At 37.4% G+C, this 12,120-nt stretch overlaps 2 protein-coding genes across 2 annotated transcripts; one reads left to right on the forward strand and one right to left on the reverse strand.

Moving 5' to 3' along the window:
• Positions 1 to 503: 503 nt before the first annotated feature.
• LOC307129315 (apoptosis regulator BAX-like) lies at positions 504 to 6,729 on the reverse strand. Its single transcript, XM_079821627.1, has 6 exons — positions 6,675 to 6,729; positions 4,324 to 4,372; positions 4,080 to 4,238; positions 3,830 to 3,965; positions 3,644 to 3,748; positions 504 to 2,113 (listed from the first exon to the last, which is right to left on the reverse strand). Exons 1-6 carry the CDS (start codon positions 6,703 to 6,705, stop codon positions 2,015 to 2,017), a joined length of 579 nt encoding a protein of 192 aa, XP_079677753.1. The 5' UTR covers positions 6,706 to 6,729; the 3' UTR covers positions 504 to 2,014.
• A 1,354-nt stretch (positions 6,730 to 8,083) lies between these two features.
• rps11 (ribosomal protein S11) lies at positions 8,084 to 10,180 on the forward strand. The gene is made up of 5 exons (XM_079812568.1): positions 8,084 to 8,136; positions 8,947 to 9,081; positions 9,271 to 9,346; positions 9,580 to 9,709; positions 9,990 to 10,180. Exons 1-5 carry the CDS (start codon positions 8,122 to 8,124, stop codon positions 10,111 to 10,113), a joined length of 480 nt encoding a protein of 159 aa, XP_079668694.1. The 5' UTR covers positions 8,084 to 8,121; the 3' UTR covers positions 10,114 to 10,180.
• Positions 10,181 to 12,120: the final 1,940 nt, after the last annotated feature.

Below are 12,120 nucleotides of genomic sequence, written 5' to 3' on the forward strand. Positions count from 1 at the left end.
TTTTTTAGTTTCTCATTAAAAATAATTACATTTTGCCTTCCTTTTATATTTTTAGTACTTCAAATTAAACCGCTGATATATAATTTAAATAGATCAGTGGCTTAAATGTATTTCAGTTGGAAACATTTCAGATTTTTTTTCATCTGATATTTATCTTATTTCAAATATCTTATAAAAATAACTGCATTACAGCCAAGCTATATTTCTCATGATTTCAAAGACAAATGTATGCAAAATGTATTACAGCTAACACGTGTCCAGTGTGCATGTGAACTTCAATTCTGTGTTAAACATCCCAGGACGCACCTCATCAGGTCTTCTAAAATAAACCCAGTGTGAATACTATAGTTTTTTTTTTTTTGCTTAACATTCACTACATGATTCACATACTTTTGTTCGTCATTTCATGGTCCTGATGCTTTTACCATTATTTTAAAATGTAACGTATAATAAAGAGTAGCTGTGTCTCTACCAAAAGCAAAAACACACACCACACATTTAAATTGAAATCCATAAAAACAATTTATTGTTTCATTTTACATCTTACAAAACAAACTCATGGGCTCACAGCATGTAGACTGCCTCAGGGTGTACAATTCATACCATTTTACAAAGATGTAGAAAAAGATGAAAAGGTGGTGGCTAGTATCATAAAAAGGCCAAGGCACTGTCAACGAAAGAATCAAAAATAAAAGAAACCGTATCCAAACAACCAAAAGAGAAAGAAACAAGTATATTTATATATTTAAAAAAACAATTGCATGTAAAGGTAGGATTGTGGGTCTGACTAACCATTGTTAAAATACAGTACTTACAGTACAAGACTTTGCTGAGGGGAAAAGCTCAACTGAGCTGCCTGTAAGTCTGAGATAAGTCTGAGTCTGTGCCCATGCGCTATCCCATAAACACAGAATGTTTGCACCAGCGCAAGCGAAACTAACTGCTTTCACAAAGTCCTCTTCTGTGGAACGAATCTTCAAGTGTCTTGAAAAGTAGAGGACAAAAGTAGAAAAGTAGAGGACCCTCTACTTCTTTTAAAAAGGAAAATATTTGGTTCTGTAAAAAATGCGGTCGTCATGGCTCAGAGAAGTTTAATGCATTTAAGAGTCACTAGTATTGTCCATCCTGTCGTAGGAGGGGCTCGGCGCTAACGCAAACTAAGACACGCCCACATACCGCAACCAGAGTGCTGATTGGTCGGCTGCACTGCTCAAACGCTGCTGCAAACACTTCATAAACGCTTAAGAGGCTAAAATTGTACCTTCAAGTATAATCAACTTCGTTGACCATTTCGTAGCCCCTGCTGCGATGAATTGGTGGAGACTGTTAACAAAGAAAGAAGAGGAGGAACGAGGAAGAGAGGTGTAATTCAAATAATAGCAGAAAACAGCCTGAGCCCATTCCTACTCTTTCAGATGGCAGATGGTACGCTCAAAAAAAAAAAAAAAAAACACTTATTCAACACTTATAAAGCTATTATATATATTTTTTTAATTAAATGCAACTGCCATTACGGACTTTGGACAAAAAAAACAAACAAACAAAAACAATACGACTCCTAAATCGGATATTCCTGCATTTAAACAAAGTTAATAAATTAAATCAAATACCAATCCAGTCTTTTATATAACTTAGATACCCATAACCCCATACTAAGAATAAATAGCTAAAAATTAAGCCTAAACATGAACTCTTGCGCACTAATCTCTTATTTTTCAGTGCAAATGTTAAGTTGTAGATGAGAAAGGGCACAGGCTCAGGAGTAACAAGAGTGGCTTGAGACATCTGCATCATGCTTGACTCTCACTCTTTCCTCCTCTTCTCTCTCTCTTTCGGTGAGTTGATGTCATTTTCAACTCTCTTTTTTGTCTTTCTCTGAATATCTCTACTCCAAATCCCTTTCTGTCCACCCCCCACTCATCTTTCCGTTGTCTTTTGCTCGTCTGTTTCACCCTCTGTTCACGGTCTCAACTCTCACTTCTCTCACTCTCCACCTTCTTATCAGTCCACGTGTTCACATCTTGCGGATCACCACTACTGTGGTGAGAACTCCAGCCAGGAAAACCCCGATAGTTTGCCATGTGGGGGTCCCAAAATAGGAGCGGATTCCCTCCTGAAGGAGAAGAAGTGGGATGTTTGAGATGGTAAGAGTGGATGAATATATATTTCAAGGTAACTTTTTTTATTTTAAAAATATTAAAGTATTATTAATTCAGAAATTCCATTCCATTACTTATTTTCTATACTGACATAATCAAAGCCAAATGGGTGTTGTAAATAATATTAACCATTAAACCAAATCCAATAAAATTACACTAGTTAGTTTGGGGTCGATACAATTTTGAAGTGTTTTTGAAAGTCTCTTAAAAGGTGCACTATGTAAAACATTTTCAGTAAAATATCCAAAAACCACTAGGCCAGTGTTATATATTTTGTTCAGTTGAGTACTTACTATTTGTAAATCGTTAGAAAATTGCTATTTTAACCAAGGAACCGGGACGTGTGAGGAAGTCGCCTGTCAATTTCATCACATCTTGCGTTACCCTCTGTTTCCGGTTTTATTTTGCAGAAACGCTTTACTCTCATTGCAGTGTGAACAAGTGTCATAGCAGCCGCCGCGCGAACGCACAGAGTAACGTCATAACATAATTTTCAACACACTCAGATGTATCTAATATGATAAACAAAGCTACGCTACCTCATACTCGTGACCGGAAAAGCGGAAATGGCGCCGGCGACTGTGGCATAATAAAAGTCCAGCCGGCGACTATGCTATAATAAATGTCCCGCTGCTCGTGAGGCTTGTGTTGCGCTCTTCTTATTAACAATTGCTCCTGCTTCTGCTTCATATTACAGTAACGTTAATAATCACATCCATGAACATGATTTCTGCCCGAGTCCTATCCCGATTCTTTTCCACTGGCTGTGAGGTGAAGATCACATGTGCCAAGATTCTGCGCTCAAACTTGGCGTCATCAAACTACGCCTTTGTTTTGAACAGGCGACCTCTAGTGGACGGAAAAGTTACATAGTGCAGCTTTAAGCTGACCAAGGCTGCATTTATCTAATCAAAAATACAGTAAAAACAGAAATATCCTGAAATATTATTACAACTTAAAATATTTGATTTCTATTTGAATACATTTTAAAATGTAATTTATTCCTGTGATCAAAGCTGATTTTCAGCATCATTACTCCAGTTTTTAGTCATTCACATTTCTTGTTATTATAAATGGGGTTTTTTTTTGGTGTGAAAACCATGATTAACTTTACTCAGGATTCTTTGATGAATAGAAAGCTCAAATAGAAAACTTTTGTAACATTACACATTTTCTACTGCTATTTTTGATCAATTTAATGCAACCTTATGGAATAAAATGACTAATAAAAAAAAAAAAAAAAAACTTCTTACTGACCCCAAATTTTTTTAATGGTAGTGTATGTGTACAGTACTGCCTGAATATTGAGCTTCACATTACAGAGGTTAAATGTTCATGTTGTTTTGTGTCTTTTGTTTATCGTGGTATCAGTGTATTTGGTAACGGTCACTGTGGCCTATGTGGAAATATCACATCGACACTGACATTTTACGACATTGCTTGTAAGGAACTGATCGAGTGAAGAAGTCACTGTCATAGCTTACCCATCCACCCTGTTCCCTGATCCAGTTGATAACATGTTCCTGGATGTAGGACATAGTCCAATTTATGATGGTTCTAATGATGTCAGGAACCTTGGTTGAAATAGCCTAGGATTACAAGAAAGATAAATATTTAACACATCAAAACAATCTATTTCAATATGAGACTGAGCTTGCGTAGGTCTTTACCTTGATGACAAGCCGGCACGCAAAGTAGAAAAGCGCCACCACCCTGCCCCAGTTGAACTTCCCATCAGAGAAGATCTCACGGGCAACTCTCATGAAGACGTCTTGAGTCGGTTGAAGAGCAGAGTCATTTAACATCCTAAAGCAAAACGACAGTGAAGGTGTATGGCTGAGTTGCAGCACACTGCCATCCAGTGGGCATTTCTGAGCATAGCAGGAGATAGTGGCCCCACAAGCTGGACCCCTAACTTACCTTTGGAGCTGCGTATTTCCATCCAGCTCATCTCCGATCTGCTGCAAACACTGCGCAAGCCGTTTATGGCTGGGGTCACACAGCTCAACACCCCCCAACTGACTCCGGGTCACTTGAGCATCACTGTCTCCATGTCGACGAACCCGTTCATAGACGAAGCTGCAAGACAGGGGCGAGATGACCGAGGTAATGATGAGGAGCAAAGAACATGGGAAACGAGAAGTGGAGAGAAGATGATACTCACTTATTGAGAAGTGCAGAACCCAAGGCAAGGACCTGGTCATTGCCAATGCCTTCAAAATGACAGAAAATCAAGGGAGCAAAATTAGTTGACATTTATTAAGCATAATAACGCAAAACGTCAATAAACAGTTAAAAAAAATACTCGTGAACTTGAAAGTGAACCGAGAAGCATCTGACAGTGGAATTGTTCCACACTGTTTGTTACATGACTAATAAAGTGAATTATTCTGCACACATTTGGTTTCAGTTTCCGGGTGAGTCAAGCTGATGTAAAGAAACTGCATGAATATGCATGAGCTGTCCAGTGGAGAAAGAGACTCACTTAACCTAAATCCTCATAAATAACTACTTTTGACTATTAGTTCACATATTTGAATATTCAAATAAAACAAAGGGCTTCTGTCAAAATACCTTAGAACTAGAGCCCTGATCTTAAAGGGTTGGTTCACGCATAAATGAAAATTACTCACACTCATGTCGTTCCAAACCTGTAAGACATTCGTTCATCTTCAGAACACAAATGAAGATCTTTTGAATTAAATATGAGAGCTTTCTACCCGTTGACAGTCTATGCAACTACCCCTTTCAAGCCTCAGAAAGGTAGTAAAGACATCATTAAAGCAATCCAAGTGACTCCAGTGGTTTAACCTCAATTTTATGAGCATAATTTACCATATTAATTACAAAATATTAATCTCCGACACATTCACACAACATCTGCTCACGCGTCATCAAAACACGCATGCGTCGTGGTGCTCTTGAGAACGTGGGTTGGAGATTTTTATAAATAAAGTGTTCAAATCCTAAAATGAAGGTTAAACCACTGGGGTCACATGGATTACTTTAGTGATGTCTCTACTACCTTTCTGGGGCTTGAAAGTGATAGTTGTGTAGACTGTCAATGGAGGGACAGAAAGCTCTCAGATTTCATTAAAATATCTTCATTTGTGTTCTGAAGATGAGCAAGAGTTTTCCAGATTCGGAACAACATGAAGGTGAATAAATGGTGACAGAATTTTCATCTGTGGGTGAACTAACCCTTTAAACCGTCACTTGACACAAACACAATAAATACAGGCTGTCTCAAAACTAGTGAGCTGCCTACCTAGACACCATTTTGAGTGTCACTAACATATGATACCTAGAAAGTATGTCTAAGTAAGCAGGTTGGAGACAAAACCCATTTCTGGTCTTTTTTTGTGTTTGGGTCAATTTGACCCACAATAAACTGCTTGAAACACAGGCTAAAATACTTGTTTGTTCTTGAAATTGAGACTTTTTCCTCATTTGGGGTCATGATTATGAATGCAAAATGTCTACACTTAGATGTGTTTTGGAATGGCTGTACACATATTTTTGTCTACGATGGTGTTAAACGGCAATTTGAGTTTCAAAAAATTCTATGATTATTCACGTAAACACAGTCAGGTTATGTCCTCTTTTTAAAGTCAGTTATGTCTTAAGTGAACATCATGATGGAGATTTTCATTTTAGCGTTTTAAAAGGATAGTTCAACCGAAAATGACCTTTCTGTCATCATGTCCAAACCAGTGTATGAGAAGTTAGGCAGAATGACAGCCTCGGTGACCATTCACGTTCATTATATGGATGGAACAAGATGCAAGATTGCCTGGCATCTCTTTTTGTGTTCCACCGAAGAAAGACAGTGATACAGGTGTGGAACAACATTCAATCAAGGGTCAACGATGGCGTAATTTTCATTATAGGTGAACTCTTCCTTTAAATCAACAGCAACCCAACTCGAAACCTAGAAGGTTATATGACCAGCTATCGCTGTAATGAGTGTTTACTACCCCCTCCTAGGAGATCATCACTGAAACGATGATGTCACCTCTTCTGGAAATCAACAACACCGCGGTATCGGGCATGTGAGCCCAGCCAACACACGCGCACAAAGGCTGTGTCTGAAACGCAGTGTGCCGCCTATCTAGGCATCATATGCGCCTTCTGAACAAATTGAAACTTCGGAACGCTCCTGTGATGCTCGTCCATTCGAGTTCGGTACGCGGATGATGCTCAAAACGCTGTCTGGGTGTTCAAACACAGCCAAAGGTGTCTGTGGTTTGTTTATTCAGTTCGAATCAGTGTTGTCAATTAGTAACGTTAGCTCTGAGCAGCCGATCGTCCGTTGATCGGTATGTGTACAGACATGTTTCAGACAAGACAGCGGTGTTGTGACAGTGAACGGCACTGAGCAAACTCACAGTTTACGTTATATAAATGTAGTCTAATCTACATGGAGACGTCATGCTATATACTCTGTTGGGTATCTGAGTTACGAATCGGGAAAAAAGACGAAATTCATAATTTGAGCATAAAAGCGGCACTTACCCGTATCGCCTCCACCCGACGGCGCTGCCATATTAGCATGAAAATAAGCGAGAACGCTTCCGCCGCGTGACGTCAATCAATGATCGACAGGAAGAGGGGAAGTCACCGGGTTTGGGATTTTTGTATTCAAAAGCCTGCTTTATAGTGAATCTAATTATTTTTCTGTGTAGATTTTACATTCATAAATGTAAATTTGCGAATTGTAACCCTGTTTTTGTAGTATTGTTACAAAAGATAAAACATTATTTACTTACAATTTCAGTCTCACTTAACAAAAAAGCTCTTAGAACATGTACAGTTTGCACAGCCTACAAACTTTTCACTGTACTCAATCTGTAATTGTTATTCATTTGTGTAATGCCCTCTTTTTTTCCTTTTCTTTCTTTTTTCTTCTTTTCTGCCAATTTGTTTTATTTTGAGCTATGGTATTGCCCAATCATGTTTTTTTTTCTCCTTGTTTTATCTCTCTCTCTTTTATTTATGTTTTTCGTAATTATTGTTATTGTTGTACCATAGTGCAAACTGAATGTTCAAATAAAGCATTAAAAAAAAGAGAAGTCAGTCACCGGAGTCTGCTCTTCAAATAATAAGAAGGATTTAGAGGAAACATTCTTGACATATTACACTAATCTTATTGACGCACATTACAAGCTATCATGATTCCACTGTTTGGACATATACATTACAACATATATAATAACATTTCATATTTTTGTTCATTTGGGGTGTTCATCCTCGACTGTGAACTCACCATAAACGTCTGAATTATTAAATGCGATACAAAGCATAAATTTTTTATGGATTATATAGACAACTAATCCCTTATTAATGGTAACATTCTATGGGGATCTTTGGTTCAGATGTCAAATATTCATTTCAGTCTAGTAATTTATGTATGCCAGTCGTACTTACTAGTGATAGTTCATTAATCATTACATACCAGTAATAATTTCACCACTTTATTTATACTTACTATGATATATTAGTCATTTCAGTTTGTCTTTCTTTTTCATACTCCATCTGTGTTCACGAAAATTATATTTATTTGTTCTGTCAGCATTGCTCTGCGTATTATTATTATTATTTATTTATTTTTACTGTATTTAAAGGTTATAATATTTATTATAATTGTGAACCTAATATGTCTCGATTTACCAAAGAAACACGGTGGATTTAAAGTATCCAATACCTTTTCAACAATGAATTCAGACGGCAACATCAGCCATTTGAAGCACATAATGTCGTTAAAATGATATTAAAGTGGTTTAAATGTAAATAATGAAATAATCTCGGGATAAAAAAAATCTGTTGGCAAACAGTTTGGTTAAAATTCAGGCTTGGTTAGCTCAGGCTCAGTCACGCCCACAATTTGTCGTCATATCCGCGAAAACCCCTCTTCCGTCCGTCTCGCGCATGTGTAGTTCTCTTTACGACTCGGCTGGCGAAGATGGCGGACGCACAGGTATGTGAGCTCAAACGGCGTGGTCATTAAAATCCTTTTGATTTCTTGTTAAACTTCAGCTAAAAGCCACAAATTCTGGTAGATGAACGGCGAAGAAACCACCACGGAGGCAATGATGTCCAAATGGGCCCCATTTAGGACTAAAATACGCGGTTTCCATCCCCGGCTAACTGGTGGGAAGCGTTGTTGAACGGAAACGCGAGCGGCCTTTTCTTACCAGACCAACAGAACGTGGCTTCTAAAACATGCAACTGTTTATACGGACTACAGTTGTTTTTAAAAGAAACCGCTGGGGTTAGTATACCGAGTCAAGCTCGTTAAGTGATTAAAAAAAACTGAATTTGTCTGCAAAGCACTCCAGCACATGGGAAGCGGTGCCTTTAAGAATGAGGATATTCATATAGTCCAGTAGCAATAGTCCTCCGACTCCAAAAGAACTATGAAGATACTGCCTTATGGAGATACTTATGTAGTAGGGTATGCCTCAATTTTGTAATACCATTTTGAGTCCAAAAGCTCGTTTTTGTGAATTTGAACACTCTAAATGTGAGATGAGCTGCAAATGATGATAAAACACGACGGTCTTCCAAGTCTGTGAGGCTCTGACGACAGTGCCTTATGGCAAATCTGATGCAGCATAAAACCTTTAAAATGTTTTGTTAAAGCCTTTTTGGTGCTTGGTCAAAAAACATTCAAATGCCCAATAATCAGGTTTTTATGTGGTCTATTACATTGCTTGGACATTTTATATCAATATATATTGGTTTGTAAGGAATATATGACTGACTCTGTGCCTGTGTTCTGTTTCAGAACGAGAGGTCTTACCAGAAACAGCCCACCATCTTCCAGAACAAGAAGCGGGTTCTGGCTGTTGAAGGAAGCAGCAAGGAAAAGCTCCCACGTTACCACAGAAGCGTTGGATTGGGCTTTAAAACCCCCAGAGATGTGAGCTTGTTTGCATGCAAATGTACCTTTTCACAGCAGAGGATGTTTTATCTCATGACGGTCATCCTAGACTCCAAGAGAGCTCTGAGGATAAAGCCATATGGCAATTCTGATGCTGTTGAATATGCTTTCATTTTGTGACCGAAGATGTTTTCAAATGACTAAAGTTCTTGTGCTTTACTTCCACAGGCTATTGAAGGCACTTATATTGATAAGAAATGCCCTTTCACTGGAAACGTGTCCATTAGAGGCCGTATTTTGTCCGGTGAGTCTTTGATGAGTAATTGTGGTTTTATTGGGGTGCAGATGATGTCTTATCACGATGGTCTTCTGAGCCTTAAAGGTTTTGAGGATAATGCCTTATGGCTTTACTGATGCCTCCTTGTATCTAATTTTGCGATATCTTAGTCCTTTTGGAAATCAAGATATCCTTAAAGACTGTTTGCTGGCCATCGGTATACTATGTATGTGACCTTATTGGCTGTCACCTTTTTCCAGGTGTGGTGACGAAGATGAAGATGCAGAGGACCATTGTCATCAGGAGGGACTACTTGCATTACATCCGCAAGTACAACCGTTTTGAGAAGAGACATAAGAACATGTCTGTCCACCTCTCCCCGTGCTTCAGGTAAAATTCCTCCTGTGACGCTTCCTTTCAAGTGCCCAAAAGCTTTAGTAGACCCTTTTTGGGGACTTGAGCTGAGCTGCAAATGATGATACATCACGACGGTCTTCCAAGTCTGTCAGGCTCTGACGACACCGCCTAATGGCTTTTACTGATGCAGCAAATAATCCCTAAAATGTCCGCACTCAATGATTTTTGGGTTGAATTGTTTCGTTTGGAAAATGTCTTGTGCAAAGCTTGTTTTTTTTTTCTTAAATGTAACTAATGTTCTCCATATGTTTAGGGACGTGACTGTAGGTGACATCGTCACAGTTGGAGAATGCCGACCTCTCAGCAAGACAGTGAGGTTCAACGTCCTGAAGGTCACCAAGGCAGCTGGAGCCAAGAAGCAGTTCCAGAAGTTCTAGAACTTGTTTTAACAATGTGGCTCCTCTGTGTTTGTGGAAAAAAATAAAGATCTGTTCTTTAAATGTTGATTTTTTTTTTTTTTTTTCCTGGTATATTGTAGTCTATAATGTTACTTTGCAAAAGCATCCTGCTCTTATATGCCCCTCAACATTTCATATTTTGGATGTTTCATATTTTGGATGTTAAAATGGGTGAAATGGCCATTTTAAATTTTCCTGCCCAATTTAAAATGTTCAGATATTATATACTTGTTCTTGGAGTGCTTAAAAATACTGGGTAACAAGTCAAGTCACCTTTATTTATATCCTCCAGGGACCCAGAAAAAAAGTTTTGAATTTAGTTTTCTTCATGTCATTACATTGTTTAGAGCATAAGAAACGAGTTGAGAACATTTTTGAAAAAATATATTTTATTAATGTTATGTGTCCTCTGTAGTTGACACCAGGACAATAAAATAACATGAAATTGCATGTATAGGCAAAAACAACGGGATTTATTTTTAATTCACCAATCAATTTTTAGGTTTCAGGATTTTTTAAAAACAAACTTTGTTTAAAGGTGATTCTAAACTGTTATGAAAGATGTAACGGAATGCATTGATATACCATTTTACTTTATGCAATGTGTGGGTGAAATGGCCATACTTGGATTTTCCCATTCAATACAATGTATCTGTACACTGCATCTAACTTGCATATTAATGTGGAAAGGAAAATAGAAGTGTAATAATGGGAGGAAGAATTGGCAAAATTTTCATAATATCAAATATTTCATAGGAATATTGATATGTAATTTATTTCCCTATTCACTTGTGTCTCCAAAATGCCTGATAAACATGATTTAAGTCCTGGCGTCCACTACAGTGGACATGTATGAAATCAATGCCCTGTTCTGTAACAGAAACTCATATTTTGATTAGAAACCCCATAACATTTTCCTGAGATGTTGATTTATAACAAACAATTTGAAAATTCGATTTTAATAATAATTACAAAATATCGTATTTCCATAAGCGTACTAAACATTAATGTCAGCCGTTTTTAAAGACCCAATAAGAAGTGGTCGTGGTGAAACCTCTAAACAGTTGGTATCTTTGCACTTTAGCATCCAGACTAACATGTGACATGTATGATGTCCACTACAGTGGACAAAAGTCTATTCCTGGGTCCCATGAGGAATTAGCGCTTTTTACAGTGCCAATTGTTTCAAAGCAGCTTCACAGTGTTAGAAAGGAAAATAATGCAACAGAATTTGATTCGGCTGTGCAGCTGCTCTGGAGAAAACTGTGATGTCATTTCAATGATCAAATAACAATGCGAGCAGATCAGTAATTTAGTAGAAAATGTAGTCCCCAACTGAGCAAGCCAAAGGCGACAGGTAACTACAGGGGTTGGGTGTAGGTTCAGGGTTAGTATCTTATTGTAATTACTGTAAGCATATAATATATAGGGAACAGCACTGTAAAATTAAGTGCTATCGAATATAGTATTGTTTTGAATTTGCGTGTGACTGATGCATGTTCATGTCACCTTTTATATAGCGCTTTTTACAATATAGATTGTTTCAAAGCAGTTCTACAGTGATAACAGGAAAATAATGCAAAGTTTGTTTTGGCTGTACAGCTGCTCTTGAAGATGGTGTCATTAAGTGTTGATTCTGCTGTAAAAATCATTAGTTATTAATTTAACTATATATATATATATATATATATATATATATATATATATATATATATATATATATATATATATATATATATATATATATATATATATATATATATATATATATATATATAGTTAAATTAATAACTATACAGCAGCTCTGCAGAAATGTAATTGTGCAGTTCTCATAATGGTGATCAATAAAAAAACAGATCAATAATATTGCTGAATCTAGGCAAGCCACAGGTGGCAGTGGCAAGGAACCCAAACTCCATCAGGTGACAATGGAGAAAAAAACCAGAAACCAGTTCTCCTCTGGCCAACGAACAGTGTATGATTCAG

Source organism: Gobio gobio, assembly GCF_949357685.1.
Source record: "Gobio gobio genome assembly, chromosome: 1".
In the NCBI taxonomy this organism is placed as follows: Eukaryota; Metazoa; Chordata; class Actinopteri; order Cypriniformes; family Gobionidae; genus Gobio; species Gobio gobio.